The 18,712-nt window shown below is 37.0% G+C and overlaps 1 protein-coding gene across 13 annotated transcripts in view; it reads left to right on the forward strand.

Annotated features, from left to right (window-relative positions):
• The window catches only part of MEF2C (myocyte enhancer factor 2C), a 199,734-nt gene that overhangs the window by 143,792 nt on the left and 37,230 nt on the right, over positions 1–18,712 (forward strand). For 8 of the 13 annotated variants that reach the window (XM_026672222.2, XM_026672275.2, XM_026672241.2 and 5 more), the window contains one exon: positions 5,482–5,625. In XM_026672222.2, the coding sequence (XP_026528007.1) occupies positions 5,482–5,625 (144 nt within the window). Of the gene's footprint in view, positions 1–5,481; positions 5,626–5,686; positions 5,825–18,712 lie in introns of all 13 variants that reach the window. The other 5 variants (XM_026672268.2, XM_026672283.2, XM_087958201.1 and 2 more) reach the window with 2 other exon arrangements.

Consider the following 18,712-nt stretch of genomic DNA (forward strand, 5'->3'; position numbering starts at 1 on the left):
AGTATTGGCAGCAGCTCTGTCTACCCATATTTTTCGGATATTCTCTTCTATGAGAGTTATTGCTTGAAGTTGAGGTTGCTGCAAGGATATTATGTCAGCAGGCTTTTTCCCCCAGGTAAGGGCTTCAAACAATGGAGAGAGAATATCAGTGGTTAAAGACAGGAAAGGTCTGGCCCAATTTATGGTACCCAGATATTGCTGAAGTTGAACCAAGGTGGGTTGAGAAGGTAGAGACAAAGAGGGAAGTGAAGGATAGGCAGTAGCAGAAAGCATTTTATAGCCCAGATATGCGTATGGAGTTAGTACTTGCACCTTTTCAGGTGCTATGTACAAACCTCCTTCTGCAAGAACGGCTTTCAGGAAAGAGAATGAAGTGAACACCGTACCCGGTGGTCCAGGAGCTGCAACAAGGATATCATCCATGTAGTGATACACCAGAAATTGTGGGAAAGCTGAACGATAGGGTAGCAAGACATTGTTGACATAGTGTTGACACATGGTGGGACTATTAAGCATGCCTTGAGGTAGGACTTTCCACTGAAAGCGGGAGGAGGGAGAGGAGTTGTTTAAACGAGGTAGTGTAAAAGCGAATAAGGCACGATCTTGTTCATGCAGAGGATAGAAAAAAACAGTCTTTTAAATCAATGACCATTAAATCAAATTTCTCAGGGATGATGTTGGGATTTGGCAGACCACATTGTAATGCCCCCATTGGTTTTATAATAGCATTTACAGCTCTCAGATCACATAATATCCTGAATTTTCCTGACTTTTTCTTTATAACAAATATGGGGGTGTTATATGGACTGACAGATGGTTCAACGTGCCCTTTGACAATTTGGTCCTGAACAAGTGAGTGCAGGGCTTCTAGTTTGTCTATAGTGAGGGGCCATTGATCTACCCACACAGGTTCTGTGGTTTTTAATTGCAACCGTAGTGGATTTCTAGCAAAAGATTCCATTAATCAATAATGAGTCTCGCATTAAGTTGAGACATAAGATCACGGCCCCACAGGTTAGTATGCAGTGGAAGGACCAAAGGTTGGAGGTAGGCAGTGCGAGAAATATCAGAAGAACTCACCGGTAGCCACTGTTTGCTACGGTGGGCGTGCTGAACTCCTCCCACTCCCCGAACGGCTGGGGCAGTTTCCAAAGGCCAATCGTCCGGCCACTCAGCCGTTCGGATGACACTTACATCAGCTCCAGTATCTAAGAGACCCGAGAAGACCTTGTTATGGATTGTAAATTGTAACACAGGCCTGGCTTGTTCTACTGTCTGATGGACAGTAAATGCCCATGCATCATCTGTTTTAACAGGTACTGGAATAGCGGTTGCTACTAATTCTCCCTTGCTAATTTTTGTGGGAGTGTTTCCAATTACTGCCATGGCTACTGAGGAAAAGTCATCGGAGTCTCTCAAAAGCGGAGAAGCAATGATTCCCCTTGCCATGAGGTCTCGGATGGGATAGATTATGAGGGGTGTCATGGCAGGGGGATCGTTTTCAGGCATGTGGGAAGAAAGTAAACAGTGCCTGGGATGTCAATTTCCATATCTTCAGAGGCGATTAGGTGGAAAGATATGGAGTCAGCCTGGGAGTGGGGCTGGCTGATCGCCCCTCCTCTAGTTTCCCTGTGGCTGAGAATTGTTGTTGCGACACTGACTTGCCCAGTGGTACCCTTTCTTGCACCTGGGGCATATTGTCTTAGGCTTGGTGTTGTTTTGTGTATTGTCTCTGGCTCTGCATTGTGCCTTAAAATGGCCAGGTTTCCCACAATTGAAGCAGTTTCCGGCCGGCCTGTTCTGAGAGTTTGCTTGCTGCAAAGCCATAGCCAGATGCTCCATATTGTAGGAGACAGTCCCACGATTCTGCAAGCCTTTAGATAGTCCGAGAGGGAGGCCCCCTCGGGCAGATAGAGGCTGCAAAATCCTTTGCAATCCTCATTAGCATTTTCAACAGCCAGTTTTAACAGAAGCTCCTTACGGGCCTCTACATTAGAGATTTGCCTATGAATGGCTTTCTGAAGTTCCTCTACGAACTCGGCATACGGCTGATTTGAGCCTTGAATGATTTTTGAAAAGATCCTACGATGCCAGAGGTAGGATCGTCAACTTTGTCAAGGGCTCTGATTGCAATAATACTGGCAAAGGTAAGGGTACGTTGTGGGAGTGTCGCCTGAGTTGCTAAGTCCCTAAATTGACCCATACCACAAATTTGATCCGCTCTCGCGACCCTACCATGATCGAGGGCAAATTTTTCAGCTTCGCACGAAAGTCTGATTCCCAAACAACGTACTGTGGTCCTGTCAGTATCATGCGAAAAAGATCCTTCCAATCTTGGGGTAACATGAAAAAGGAGGTGCTGATGGTGTTAATGAAGCCTCTGACATATGGTGCCTGGATGCCGTACATGGCCACGGCTTGTTTTAAATCTCTAATTAATTTCATAGATAAAGGTTCAAGTCTAGGCACCATATTTCCGGCTTCATCCCCCTCATATTCAACGGGACAGAGAGAGAGCTCCTCTAGAGTAAGAGAGCCCTCTCTGCGTCCCTGCATCATGGCTTGTGCGAATGCTCCCATGGGTGTCTGATCCTCGCTGGATTTGAGTTAGGAGAACTCGTGGGTTCAGGAGCAGTGGGGGGAAGTTTCTAAAGGAAAGCGTCCTTTGTCTTGATTTCAGCTGTATAGGGAGGAGGAGGATCCCCCTCAGAGGAGGGGGTCTTGGTCAGCGCTGAGCCATGGATTGTTAAGCATTCCAGGACTGTCCTCCACGTGGTCAGAATTTTTGGTGGAGCCCTGGGATTGCTATGAAGATAGTCACCCAAACGCTGCCATGTGGAAACTTTCAAGGACCCTTTATCCGGATAAGCCGGGCATTGCGTGTGAATGTAAGTCAAAAGGGTAATAAGGTCCTTCTTAGTTGGAATCAGGGCGTTTTGCCCTGACTTCCAAGAATACGAATTGAACTCCCGTTAATTCCCTAATTCCTGCAAATGTGCCATCTGCTCTTTGGAGAATTTTCCGCCCATACTCACCTGAAAGGAGGATGTCTTCTTTGATGAAGATTCCTGGGAGGGATCCGTGACACGAGACGGCTTCCCTGAGTTGCAACTGGCTCGCCCGGCCGGGTGAGATAGGCAGTCGAAGAGAGACGCACCCGTTCCTTTTAGTGGATCACGTCGGGGTTCACCAAATGCGGTTTTGCTCCGCATATGGAAGGCTTCTCACTGGGTGGTCGAATGCATCAAGAAAGACACCAACACAGGTTCTATCTTGGGTGAGCTGCCCCGATCAGGGTTTGGGGAACTCCTTTTTGGGAACACACAAAGGGGTGAGTTTATCCAATCATTATGTTACATGCGTAGGAATGTTAGTGGATGCATCGCATCTTCCAATAACCATGCCATGGTAAATTTAAACTAGCAAACCAAACTGCATTCCAGTTAACTGCCCTTGTGACGTGTTTTATGGTCTTGTTCCTGGTGTCTGTTTTCAGTCTACGTGAGACCTAGCATGCACCGGAACCATTGAAGTTGCTCACGTGAGGTTTGGCACACAGTGGATTTGGCCCATTACAGCAAATGGATAAGTGGCTTTTGTCCTGCATTTGGTGCTCAAACTCATATAAATGTTGTGATGCCCATACAATTTGTTTCTATCATACAGACTTTTTTTTTGCCATTGCCATTTGATACGTTTTATTTGGGGGGGGCTTTCTCCAACATATCCTTTGGGAATTGCCCTTAGCATCATCTGTTCCTTTTCCATCTTGTCAGCATCTTGTTCCTAATAAATGAATGTCAGCATCCCTAAAGTTGTTCAACCTTTTCACCTATCACTGGGTTTTCAGCTATGGATTGTAAAAATAAAAAGTTATGTGGATATATTTTCTAATTTATTCCCTAATTTTTAAAATGAGAATAAGAGCTGGCATTTTTACCAAGCATTTTTATTGAACTTTCTGCACTGCCAAATAAGAGTGGCAATAGGGTTGGATTGGGAATATACTGCACAAATTCCTGCCTCCTTGTGTTACTGAAGACATAAATCTTCCTAATGGGAGCAAGGAGCATAAGACCTGGCTGGCCTTCAATGACAGAGAAAGACATTTGAGATGCACTGCAAAAAGAAAAAAGAAAGAAAGATTTGTTCCTCTTCATATTTCAAATCTCTGACTTCTTTGTGCAGACTGTTGGCACTCCAGAAATCTGAATGGCCATGTTCTTTGATTGGTAATTTCTCTATAGAATTTTTAAAAAGTTGATCATTTTCTAAAAAATAAATACTACAAGATACTAAAAATGTATTAATTTTCAATATGTCAAATCCAAAATCCAGAACTTGATGTACAGCAAGATCTGTCTCAAAATCCTGATAAAACTTCTAGTAAGATGAAAGCAAGGTAAATTGTACATTTAACCTGATTCTTTGCTCCAAAGTGATTTATAAGTACTTATTTCAGTTTCTCTTCTGTTTTTTATAAGTTTCTGTGCCAAAGGAAAATTTTTGATCAAAGCGTTTTATTAATGTTGAAGATCATACTACTGTAGATAACTGGTTATATTAGGTATTACGAGGGTGGGATTCAAAAATTTTAACAACCGGCTCTGTGGGCGTGGCTTAGGTGGTGGACATGGCTTGGTGGTCATGTTATTGACTGGCCAACTCAATATCACATGGCACGCATCTCCTTGCCTGGCCTCTTATGACTGTGGGGATGCTGCAACAGTTGTAAGTGTGAAAAATGGTCATAAGTCACTTTTTTCAGTGCCATTGTAACTTTAAATGGTCACTCCACATAAGCAAAGTACAAGCAAAGGAGGGGAAAAAAATTCCAGAGAAGTTCCTGAGACAGGAAGTCTAGTCCTGCCAAGAATGTAATAGGGTTTAACGGAAAGGCAGTTTCTGTAAGCAACACCAGAATGTTTCCTTTCTGCCTTCCTTACAGGATTAGGCCAGTCATTTCTTCTAACAACCAGTTCTCCGAACTGCTTAGAAAGTTAACAACTGGTTCTAGCGAATAGGTGCGAACTGGTAAAATCCCACCCCTGCTTTAACTGTTTCATTTAGTGCTGTAACTGTTTCATATAGCTGTATCAGGACAGATTGATCTGTAGATTAATATAAGAACAATTTTAGGCTTGATACTGTACTGCCATTCTATTCACTATGAACTACTAGTTCTTTTTTTGATTGAGTTCATTGCCTTGTGTGTGTTTAAACTATTGATGTTTCCATTCCAGAGAAAAGCTGTGATGGTAATACAGATATTTTATGAGAAGCTATTCTCTCTTCATTTACTAATTTTAGTTTCAGAAGAACTGTCTTTGGTAACAAAAGCTGCCGTTTATTGACCTAAACAGCTCAATTCACTGTCTCTTCCTAATGTATAATGTGACAGCCTTCAACCAGTCTGTAAAGGCCCTCTATCGCTCTTGCAGCCTCTCTCAAGGCTTCAACTTTCTAAATTATGTATTTCAGACGTTGAGAAAGAAAGGACTTAATGGCTGTGACAGTCCAGATCCCGATGCAGATGATTCAGTAGGTCACAGCCCTGAGTCTGAGGACAAGTACAGGAAAATTAATGAAGATATTGATCTAATGATCAGCAGGCAAAGATTATGTGTAAGTACTCTGAATTCCTTTCATTTTTTTTTACTTTCTGATATTTCTCTGAACCTGGCAGGCATTGAACAAGAAAGAAAACAAAGGCTGTGAAAGCCCTGATCCAGACTCCTCTTATGCCCTCACCCCACGCACTGAGGAAAAATATAAAAAAATTAATGAAGAGTTTGATAATATGATCAAGAGCCATAAAATTCCTGTAAGTACCAAAGGTTAGATGGCTGTCTGCTGATAACCACTGCAGTAACACACCCTAACCCTTTCAGTTCTGGTTTCTTCCAAAAAAAGCATATTCAGTGAGGGACGTATTTTGACAGCACCCATTAAAATCAATTTGCAGAGAGGAAATAGGACCCAATTATCTTTTTTTATTCTTTTTTTTCACTCTTGAAGTGTGGAAAGTTCCTTCATGACATGTGTTTGACAAAACCTAAAGAAGGAAGTTTTTGAAAGTGGACGTTATGTATAGTAAATTTACAGAATTCTGGTTTACCACACCAAGCTACCCCTAAGTATATTTAGAGAACATTGGTAAAACATGCTATGGAGAAGCTGACATTCTCACAATTTTTTGTGGGTCTGGAGGAGGAAGAAGCAACAGTATAAAATGAAAAATCTCTTAATGTAATAAATTCAAGATAGTGAATCCTGCTACTTCTGGAATTCACTGTGTTCTTAATTCAGTTACCACACTGAAGGGTTATATAGCTATTTGCTAGTTGCAGGAAAGGAGTCTGCATGAGAATCTAATGGTAGCATTCAATCATTTATGTGTGTTGAGGATAACTTTACAGCTTTATCAGACAATTTGCTTTGATTCCACCAGCATTTCTCTTAATGCTTTAACAAGCGCTAAATTTTGTTTTAACCACAGCCAAATTTCTAACAGTCATATGCCTTGCCAGATAATTAAGAGAAATAACTCTGCATGTAGCTATTTTGTTTGCATAGACATAAAGGGGGGGATTGGTGTGAATATGACAAGTACATAATATGATTAGTATTATTACATGTATTCAAGTGGAGATTTGTTTTCATCCATTCTAGACTAAAAAAAAACAGTCCTTTAGCACTTAAACATATATCAAAAATATTTCTCATAAACACTTATGCATTCAAATTTTGTATTCCTCTACATGGGAATCCTTTAGAAACTGTCAGACAGTTTGTTATTTAATTACAATATTAACATTTAATATTGAAAAGTTCCTTAACATCTCATGTTGATAAAGTGACAGTGGTTTTAAGAATAAAACCAGGATAAATTCACTTGTAATAAGTCGTGTGAAGTCCTATAAACCTGAAAAAACCTTTTTCATGTTACGGTAAAACCTAGTAATGGGAACCAAGTAGTGAGACATACCTTGATTATCATTTACCATAACTGTCATTTATCTATATAAATATAAATTGATCTTTATATTTGTAGATTATCAGATGAACATAAAAAGCAAAGAAAAATAAACAGTAGTCAATCCTTTAAAAAAGAGTCCAGACCAGGAAACCAAAACCAAGAATACTAATATATCTTTATTGTATGGTCATAGTAATAGAATCTTGCAGGTCTGAAAGTTTCTCCCCTCCGCTGCCTTTATTGTCCAGAAAACTAGAGAAGGTCAATTCTGAGATGCTTTCATCCCCAGATCTATGTTGGCCTCAGTTTTGTCATATCAGACCACTGTCTAGCTTCCTCCTTCATCTTAAGGTTATTCTCACAGCCCATTACATCTCTTATAACAGAAAAGTTATAAAGAAAGAGAAAATGAAACAAAAAATAGTAAAAAATGAACTATACAAGACACATTTAGGAAAGCATAAAAGTATAAAATGTTTACATAAGCATTTCAATTAATGTTAGATGTATTTCATATTTTATTACAATTATCCAAAATGAATCTATATTGATAACTAATTCATTTCTATCTTGGCAATAGTATCAACCCAGAAGTCCATAAAGAAGCAGGGATCTTATATTTTATTTATTTTTATTTTATTTTATTTATTTATTTTTGTCAATTGCTTACAAGATAATAGTTATAGGTAAAAAAGATAGTTATGAATACATGGATACATATAAGAAAAATAAAAAGAATAAAAGAAACAATAGGACAGGGACGGTAGGCACATTGGTGCTCTTATGCACGCCCCCTACAGACCTCTTAGGAAAGGGGTGAGGTCAATAGTAGACAGTCTAAGGTTAAAGTTTTTGGGGTTTGGGGAAGAAACCACAGAGTCAGGTAAAGTATTCCAGACATTGACCACTCTGTTGCTGAAGTCATATTTCCTGCAATCAAGTTTGGTGCGGTTTACCTTGAGTTTGTATCTATTGTTTGCTCTTGTGTTGTTATGGTTGAAGCTGAAGTATTCATTGACAGGTAGGACATTGCAATGTATGATTTTATATAGTATACTTAGATCGGACCGAAGGCGGCATAGTTCTAGGTTTTCTAGGTCTAGAATTTCAAGTCTGGTGACATAAGGTATTCTGCAACGAGTAGAGAAGTGGAGAACTCTTCTTGTGAAATATTTCTGGACTTTCTCAACTGTGTTAATATCAGATACATAATGTGGGTTCCAGACTGATGAGCTGTATTCAAGTATTGGTCTAGCAAATGTTTTGTATGCTCTAGTTATTAGTGTAATATTACCAGAGAAAAAGCTACATAAGATTAAGTTAACAACTCTTAACGCCTTTTTGGCTATGTAGTTACAGTGGGCTCTAGCACTTAGATCATTAGAGATGAGTACTCCAAGGTCCTTTACAGAGTTTGGATCATCAACAAGGTCTTGACTATTCAGCCTGTATTTTATTTTCTGATATTTTTTTTTGCCAATATGTAGGACAGAGCATTTATTTGTTGAGATTTGAAGTTGCCATTTGTTTGACCATTCTGATACATAGTCGAGGTCTTTTTGAAAGGTAGCAGTAGTGTCTGTGGTGTTGAATAACTTTACATCATCAGCAAAGAGAACGCAGTTGCTCTTAATATGGTCACAGAGGTCATTTATGTAGAGTATGAAAAGAGTTGGTCCTAGAACGCTGCCTTGGGGGACACCACTGTTGACAGGTACAGAATTTGATAGGACACTCCCAATTTTGACCATTTGTTGTCTGTTTGACAGGAATGCTTCTATCCAGTTATGCAAGTGTCCAGAGATACCGTAAGATTTTAGTTTTAGGAGTAGTTTGTTGTGTACCAATGAATCAAAGGCTTTACAGAAGTCTATGTAGATTGCGTCTATTGCTTTGCCCTGATTGAGTTGTGTAGTCCATATGTTTTTGCAGTGTAAGAGTTGCAGATTACAGGATAGTTTTTTCCTGAAAGCAAATTGTTTATTAGAGAGTAGGTTGTTTGTTTCTAAGTGGAGGATGATGGATTGGTTAATAATTGATTCCATGACTTTACAGGTGATGCAGCATAAAGAGATTGGTCTGTAATTTTCAACTAGGCTGGGGTCTCCCTTTTTGAAGATGGGATGACTGTGGCTTGTGACCATAGTTTTGATAAGAAGCTGGTCCTGAAAGATTTTTCAAAGATTATGCTGAGTGGTTCGGCTATGGCAGTGGATAGCTTTTTTAAGAAGTAGGCACATATTCCATCCGGTCCAATAGATAGAGATGGTTTTAGATTGCGTAGTGCTTTTTCAACATTGTCTTCTGTAAAATCAATATGTATTAGATCATTGTAGTTGTCTGTGGTTCAACTAGGAAATACTGGGCATGATCCATTGCTGTTTACAAATACTGAGCCAAAGAATGTGTTAAAGAGGTTGGCTTTAATAGTGTCGTTGTTGCAGTCTTTACCATTAGGTCCTTTCAGGGGTGGGATGGACCTTCTTTTAGTTTGTTGTTTACAAAATTGTAGAAAGCGCAGGTGGAATTGGTGTGTAGAAGGTTTTCCTCTTGTTTAACGTGATAATTAGTGCATTCAGTCTTTACTGGTGGCATAAATTTTTGTATCGGCTTTTGAAGTTGGCAACGTGACCAGATTCGTTTTTCCGCCAAAGTGATTTCTTTTTGGATTGAAGCTTCCTTATTGTTATGGGTAATTTGTTTTTTCTGGTTTTGGGAGTTGTTATTGGTACATATAATTTGATGACTCTTTTAACTTCAAGTAAAAATATGTTGTAATGGTCTTCTACAGTATTGCATCCAGTGAATAGAAATTGCCAATCAAGGGATGAGAGATCATTGTTTATAAGATCATAGTTGCCTTTTTTGAAGTTATAATTGGGGATTCCGTCATTGTGATGATTTTGGTGTGAACGTATGTTGAGACAAAAGTCAATCATGTTGTGGTTACTGTTGGAAAAGGGTTCTTTAATTTGTATTCCATAAATTGAATTCAAACTATTGCAGAAGATGAGATCGAGGCAGTTGTTAAGTCTAGTGTTGTTGGTTACTATTTCCGAAATTGTAGAATACTGCAGGATTTTTTTTAACTTTCTTTGTCCAAATGTCAGTTTCCATGCAATAGGAATCTAGTTTCTATTTAAAAAAATGAACATGTGATGACACTAGACTTCTTGTTACTACACGTAATGATTTTTTCCCAAAGCAAAACAATTATAAAATACTGTACAAACATATGTTTGAATGAAGCATTAATTGACTGCATCTTTCTTTAACAACATGACAGTTTATTCTGCTTTTTCTAAATAAACACAATGGAGTTCAGTAAGTCTAAAATATTGTTGTTCATATTATTATTAAATAAAATGTAACTTAAGATCTATTGAAATTTCTGGGATTGATCTTAACACCTCTTTCCATTGTCTAGGTAAAGTAATCTCTTATTCTTTATTCCATTTCACTATTACAATTGGATATCAAGATGATCCATGCTAACAGAATTTATATAAAAAATAATTGTAGAGGGGTTTTTGTGTCATTGAATTTAATAATAACCCAGTTGTTTCCAAGACTTAAAATGCTGCCCACCCTAATTGGGATGTCAATAAATGTAATTGTAAATACTGTCTCTGGGATGTTTTAGGGATTTAGTAATTATCCTTTAAAGTAAAAAAAAAAAAACCTATTATTTTAACAGTCATCATTTTCACATAACTGATAAAAAGTCTAAAACCCATCTTCCATACAAGTTTTACATACATATTTTAGAGTAATTTTATTAAAGATTACAATTACAACAGAAAAAAACCATATAAACTAGAAAAGACTAAAAAGAAAAAAATAGGAAGCACAGAAAAGACAAAATAAAAATAAAAAAGAAATTTACACAAGAATATAGTAAAGAAAAATAAAAGAAATACATAAAGAATTTCCCCTTCATCACAAGTTTATAAAAAAAACCACAATTTTATTTATCAAGATATGTAAATTTTAATTAGTTTTGAGATCTAGATTATTCCATGGCATCAGTTTAGGATAGAAAAAAACATAAAGTACTATTTCCTAAAAATAATGTACCATAATCTTCAAGTTGATGTCACAGTAAGAGGAGCTGTATTCAACTTCTTATACTTTGATCCTATGGAAGTCCTAATGTGTGAATATGTGGCTGTAGATTTTACGGCACTCTTGAATTCAAAGACTTTCAATCTTCATTTCCGAAAATGTTAGCACTCTATATACCAAGCTGGTGTGCAGTTGGGAGATTTCCTAGACTCACGGTTCCTGTTAAAAGAGCAGATAGCAACTGTGACTAAGTAGATATTTACACTGTTTTCCTTGTCATGCCTTCATTATTTCCCAACTACATTACAGGCAGTTGTTGACTTGTGACCACCATTGAGCCCAAAATTTTCATTGCTGAGCAAGACAATTGTTAAGTGAGTTTTGCCCAGTTTTATGGCCTTTTGTCCCAGTTGTTAAGTGAATCACTACAGTTGTCAAATGAAGCATGTGGTCATTAAATAATTCTGGCTACCAGCATCGATTTTTCTTGTCAGAAGCTGGCAGAAAAGGTTACAGATGGTGATCCCATGATCTAAGAATGTGCAATGCCATAAATACATGGCACTACCCATACTGTAATATGTTTTACATGCTCTTGAATAGTATTTGGAAGCTGCAATGTTTCAGAATTTAGCAACACAGGCAGTTGTGGATATTTTGTGATACAACCATATGAAATCCGTGCTCTGAAATCTTCATAGGTCCTTCATGGGTGTGTATCGGGGTGTTGATTGTCACATTTACAGCCCTCAATAGCAGAGACCCATGGTAATTTCAGGACAGTCTGTATCTGATTGCTTCTGCTCACTCCAATAGAAGCAGGATTGACGTGTTCATGGTCCCTTTTGTTAGGAAATGTCATCATGTAGGACCTAGAAATGGTGCCTTTTCTATTGCAGCATCTATGGAGAAGCATTGTCCTGAAGACCGGGAGCATAAATCCTGAAATCATTTCTAAAATGGTTTCCTAGGCATTTGGGCCTGGAAGTTAAATCATGTCTGATCTACACTGTTTGAAAATGGAATGATTTTTAGACTTTGGGCATATGCTGTATTATCACTATTATTTCAGATTAGTAATAGTAAATATTTGCAGTGCTAATCAGCTGTTCCATTGCTAAAAGAGAAGCAGAAGAACAGGAGCTGGCAGTAAAACTTGGAGATGCTTGGCAACATTTCTTTTGGGTTGGTGGCAGTGGTACTGTAAATTCATTACTTTTTTAAAAAAATCTGGATAGGCTGTACAAGGTTGTTTGACTGGCTACATGAGGCACCGAAGCCATATGGCATGCACATCTGAGGTAGACATTACCACTTTGACCACTTATCCTCCATTACTTTGCTCTTTCTCTAGCTACTTAACATCCATGTAAAAGATATTTGGATTTTTTTTCATCTTTGTTATGAATAAGTTTAATAATCCATAGCAAATATGGTTATGGCATTTTAATTTTGGTGGGAGTCTCAAGGAACCTTAATCTTTAAGAGGATTATCTAGTCAAAATACACCATTCAGCAGAAATGCTCAATAATTTGAGCAAGCTCTTAGGCATATATTCTTTACATAAGAAAAAGTGGATCATATTTACAATCACTTTAAATAATAAAGTTAATAGAAATTAAGGCAATATGATACCTTTCTATTACAGAAATAACTGTTTGTCAAGATATAGTCATGGGTATATTTTTTCTAAATTCAAACAAAACTCTTATTATCTGCAATGATCAGAGAAATTAGTTCATTCTTCTGCTATTTTGCAGAATGTGAGTATTTACAAAATAAAACTGCTCTCCACACAGTACAGTATGTAGATGGAGATTCTTAATCATCCAGGTTATGGTTGTCCCAAAGGTGCTTTTTTCCAAAAGGCAACTTGACTTTCTGGAGTTATTTTTTTCTTTGAAATTATTTTGCTTTTTATCCAAAAAGCTTTTTCAGTTCTTTAATTCATAACTGAAGAAGCTTCTTGCATAAGAAGTGAAATGTTTTCAAAGGAAAAAAACTAGAAAGACCAGTTGCCTTTTGGGGGGAAAAAAGCACCTTTAGGTCTCAAAACAGTAACAACAAAATATACCTGACATAGGTAAAGCTGCATTTATGTGCAAGATTTATTTTCCAGATGGGAGACATTTGCTATTAAGAATTATTGTCCTTTTTTCTTAGATTGTTTAAAAAGCATTCATAAGGTGGTATATGGTATTTTTAGGTGTGTTAAAGAACACTTGACAGACCTGATCTGGCCTTTATAACAAAAGTCATATTTCAGCAAACTTTTGGAGAATTTAATACTTAATCAAGAAGCCAAAAAATCTTCAAATGGGACCAATGTTAAGAGTACTACAGTATTTTCTGAAATGCTTAACATGTGCATGCAATTTTTAATTGAATGCATGCACACTCATATTTCCTCTCCCACTCATGGTCTTCTCACTTGCCTAATTCCATATGCTGAAAAGAGAGCTTTGAAGTTTCCAGTGTGATTTTATTTTGGCTAAGCTTCAACCTGACACTGTTGCTCGATTAGGATTTACTGACTAAATGGCCTTATGAAATCTCCTATCCTTAAATCTTACTGTTTTAGATTTGCTTCTTTTCAAATCCTTTCACTTAGGCTTGTGATAGGAAACTCAGACCTCTACTCAAATGGAATTGCAGTATTAAGGAACCAGATGTAATGAAAGATGGAAAGAAAAACAGATGGAGCTCCTCCTATAATAATGTTGGAAGACCTATAAGAGATAAGGCTAGCCTAGCAACCTGTTTCCTGTAGTAACCAGCCAGGAAGCCTGTTCGCAGCTGTGAACTACTTATACCTAGCATTTTGTAGAAGGGTAGTTATTACTATAGAAGTTCTGCTATTATGATGCTCTCCAGTGTTAGTTTTTAACCCATCTATATTAATGCATTGCATCATACAGAAACATATTCTGTCAATGGTGCAAACAACTTTCAAGGAAGAATTTCCTTTCACCTTTCTTGAATTGGCTGTTAATTATTGATAATAGTGAAATGATAGGAGACACAGGGCTTGCAAAATTTCTTTTATGCATATAGAATACATTGCTGGCAGTCGCATTCTTAGCAATGCTTCAGACTAGAAATAAAGTCTAATTATCACTGTATGTATGTATGTGTGTATACACACACACACACACACACACACACACACACACATTTATATATGATTGATAGATAGATAGACAGACAGATACAAAAAAACCTGTCCATTTTTACTCCATGGTATTTGTTAAATACTGATCAGTACTGATCAATGAAAAAACACTAGGTAATGGATTATGTTGGCACATGTGATCATCCTACTCTCTGAAATTTATCTCCCTTGTTCTGAAGGTCGTGGTAAATTGTCATTGCAGATAACTACCTTCCTCTCCTTCTTAGAATAGTAGCTGAAATTTTGTTTGTTACACGCAGAGCAGTTATGTGCAAAAATGGTTTGTGTGTGACCGTATGCATGTATGCTTTCCCTGTGTTAAAGAAAGTACAATCATGCAGAGGTTATAGTAAGAAGAGATAGAAATGCGACATTCAGCATGCCGATACAGAGCTCTGTGTGGGAGTTTTTGTGTTTATAAATGCCTATGTTCCATTAACATAAAAGCATGAGAGGAAAATAGTTTTAAAATCTAATGAAAAGATGTAAGAATTAAGCCCAATGAAGGAAACTACATTTGATATTGTCCTATCTGCATGTTAAAATGCAGAACTGAAACAATTGTGAGGCCACCGAACTAATGTAAAGGATCTGTGCTAGACTTAGACTAAACACTTCACTGGGTAAGAAGGATTTTCAATCTCTTCTCACCAAAAACAGTTTATAGTTTTATTTTATTATTCATAGCAGAGATGTATAACTTTTCAAGCTAAAAGCTGTATTTGAAGTTTGTATGATGTGGTATAAGCCATACCAAAAGGTAGGCCAAAGGAAAACTTAACATTTAATTAAATTTTTATTTATATTTACATTAATTCTGATTAACCTGATGACACACCATGCATTTTCCTCTGATGCTACATTTCAAATTGCAATTCAAAAGGAACTTTTGGAGGAACATTGGAGCACACCCAAAGCTTTCTTAGGCCCTTTTGTCTATGGAAACTCAAATAGGACATTGCTGACTTCTACAAATTATAAAATTTGTAAAACTTACATTCTTTGTTTAATAACCTTCCAAAGAAGTTAGTGTTCATGAATTCATGTGTAAGCAACAAAACACTCTTGGGCACCAATGAGCTGAGAGCCATCTCTCTTGATTCTTGCTGGGCTCCCAGTCTCATAACTAGGAAGCCTGCAATTAAACTTATGTTTACACTATTTTTAGTACTAATATAATTTCTTCTGGACCCCACATAGAACTTCCCAGGTCTTCTTTAATGAATAAAAATAATGGGAGGCTGCCACCCAGTGCTTTTCTGGAAAATACCTATTTCTTTCTGTATAAATAAACAAATGTAAGTTGATTGGTTAGGAGAGCAGTTGTAGGAGAAGGACTGCCAGAACCGGGGGAGGGGTAAAAAGAGGGTGCCTAATCCTAACCCTAAACATTAGAGAAGATGCCTGTACATTGGCTTTTAGCAATACATCAATTAATTGAACCTGTGTAAACCTAGTTTCCAGCTTTACTAAGCAGCTTTACTAAGAAAAACTCTTGGAAATTTTTCTCTTGGAAAGTGAGTAGCATCTTCTCAAGGAGACATATTTTTAAGAGTGCCTTTTCAAAATATCGGGCATATAAATCAGTAAATCATTCTTCTGCCCAGGAGCCATACAATAATACAAGGTTTAGTAATTGCTACCCCATTATAATGTCTCACAAAAGCCCATTTATGGGGCAATCTGCCTTGCAATGGTTTGTCATTTAATTACATTTCTGAAGACAGTTGGAGCACATGACACAGTGAAGTCTTAGCTCAGCTATGGTAGATTCCCAAATGCCATTTGCGGTTACAGTATGTTTGCTGTTTGAAACCATTCAAATGTGAGTAGAATAATAGGTACCACTTTGGTGGGAAGGTTACAGCATTCCGTGTATCTCCGCATATAGTCATGCTTGGCTAAGCAACACTAAAGTTAGACATGACTGAACAGGGGTAACCTTTACATTTACCCTAGAGAACTAGGGATGTGTCCTTTTTAAAATGGAATAACTTTAGATTTCCGGTACCCTAGAAAAAGCATGTATAATTGCAGTGCCGAGGCTTTACCAAACATAGAATGTAAATTCTCAGAAATCATTTTGAAACTCTAACCCTCACAATGTTGCCTCTGTCTTCAGACCATAACTGAAACCACCTAGATTTGGCTTTAGTTATTTCAGTTTTGTAGTAGCATTTTCCCTCCTCGCTAAACTCAATCACTGTTGAATTTCTTGATAACATGGCTAAAGATGAAATATGACCTTTGCATAGTGGCCACTCCAATCTTTTGTGGACCTGCCCTCTCCCCACTAATTACTGGGCACTTCCCTCTAGGTCCATTTTGGCTGCTTGGAAGACCAGGTTTCCACAGAGGCAGCCTCCCTTTTAATGCCTGGCCAGTATTTTTGAAACACATGAAAAGCATTATTTGAGAGTTTGTGCTAACACTGAGAAAGATGGAGTATCTGGAGATGGGAGAGTTATTATTGACTTATTAAGTGGAATAAATGCAAACAGCTTCGGAAAAAGAAAATGAAAAACTTCAAAGACCTTAATAAAGACTAAAATAAAAAAGGCCTGGGAAATTCCAAAGTCAGCTTTCAAGATTGTCTACTCTAACTTCCAATTTTTGGAATTAAAATTTGTTAAGAATGTTACTGTGCATTTTGCTTAGTACCTTATATGTCATGAAATACATATTTTCTTTCCACGCTTACTTTCATTTGCTTTCTTATTTATTAGCAGACTCTTACTCTTTTTCACTTGTTCTCACTCACTTTCATACTTAAATATGTCTTAATAGAAACATCTTATGGCAATTCTGTATGTGCTAGAAACTATAAGCACGTATAGAAGTCACTTTGTCGAAAAGCATTTTCAACATCACATTAAGTCAAAATTAGATAGTAAGTTCACTAGCGCATACAATTTTGGAATAAATTATTTGAATATATTTTGGAAGTGTATTTCCCAAAATTATCAGTATTTGAATAATTTTTTAAAAAACATAATTATTTTAAAAATTCACAGTTGATCTCTTATGTGGTTCTGTGATTGCTGCAAATTGAATATGCTATTTTCTCTGGCAGTTTGACAGAGAAGAAAATAGACAATGGAATAATGGACAGATTCCATTTGGAACATCACAAAAACACTACTGAGGTGAAAGAATATGTACAATTAACTGATAGTTACTTCAAGTACTACATTGGCTAAAGGACCATATCTGTTTTTATAGAGCATAACATTATTAAAACAAGAGTTTTCCACTGATATAATTAGCCTCAAAAATGGTGCAAATGAGCTTCTCAATATGAAATTTACTAGAGAGCTGCCTGGAACTCTTTCAGGAAACTGTTTACTTTTTAATATCAGCTTGTTTATATGTTTGTTTAACATGAAAAGTAGGATTCAGAATTGCCACAATTCTGATATGGCACAACAAATTGCAGTTATTCATGAGCAAATTCAGTGTTTTACTATAATAGTACTATAACAGTTTTCTGGGATTAAATTATCTGCTATATGCTATTTGCAACCAATCTGTAGAGATACCTTGCCAGATCCAGAAGTAGTATTTATATTCTCCCAATGTTAGTCATTTTAGCTTGCAAAGGCACATAGCGTTCAATGCAGAGTGTTTTAAAATGTAAGGAATAATTCACAATATCTTGTGCAACTCATTTATTATTAATAAGTAAATTTATTAGCATTTCAGAAAAGTAGTTTGATAATTTCCCTGTATACACAGTAGATTAAATAGTTATGAAACTATTACATGCTATGCTGATCCTAAAGGAGAGAGAGAATGAGAGCAGATAGCCCTATAGATGTCTCTTGAAACTTTTAGGCTTTCTGCCAGAACAATTTGCTTCAAAATTTCCTTGAAACAAATTGGAAATTGAATTGTTTCGGACACTTTAGTAGAAATCCATGTGGAAACAGCTGTCAACATTTTGTGTGACATAAATTTTAGCTTTTTTCAAAATACAATTTATTTTAAGCTTGCTGAGTCTACTTCAAAAAACAATAGCAATAACAACAAGGCATCATAGTATGTATACACAAATCTACCTAGAAGTACAGTCCAACCCTACTTACCCTAATTCTTGTAAGGAAAAAATCCTTCTAATGGCATTAGCCTTTTCTGTTCAAAATCACACAATCCCTATTGCAATTGTAGCTAGGTGGATCCAAGATTAAATTAACTAGGCATCACGGTGAAATCAGAAAGCAATATTATGAACAGCTGGTACTGAACAGTATAATATAAATATAAACCTGGAAAGTTTTATAGTGAAACAGGCTACCACCTGGTGACTTCTCCTTTGTTAGAAGTCTTCAAAAAGAGGTTTAATGGTAATCTATCAGAGATGTTTTAGTAGACTTCCACTAGCTAGAAAATTAATATCTAAAAATCTCTTTCAACCTTATGGTTCTATGATAGCCTGGAACCGAGCCCAAAGTGTAGCTGTAGTTGGACTTCAGAAAGTTGCATTGTGTGCTGTTAA

The sequence above is a fragment of the Notechis scutatus genome, chromosome 2, assembly GCF_049901735.1.
Source record: "Notechis scutatus isolate UNSWTSFEM ecotype Mainland chromosome 2, rNotScu1.2, whole genome shotgun sequence".
Taxonomy (NCBI): domain Eukaryota; kingdom Metazoa; phylum Chordata; class Lepidosauria; order Squamata; family Elapidae; genus Notechis; species Notechis scutatus.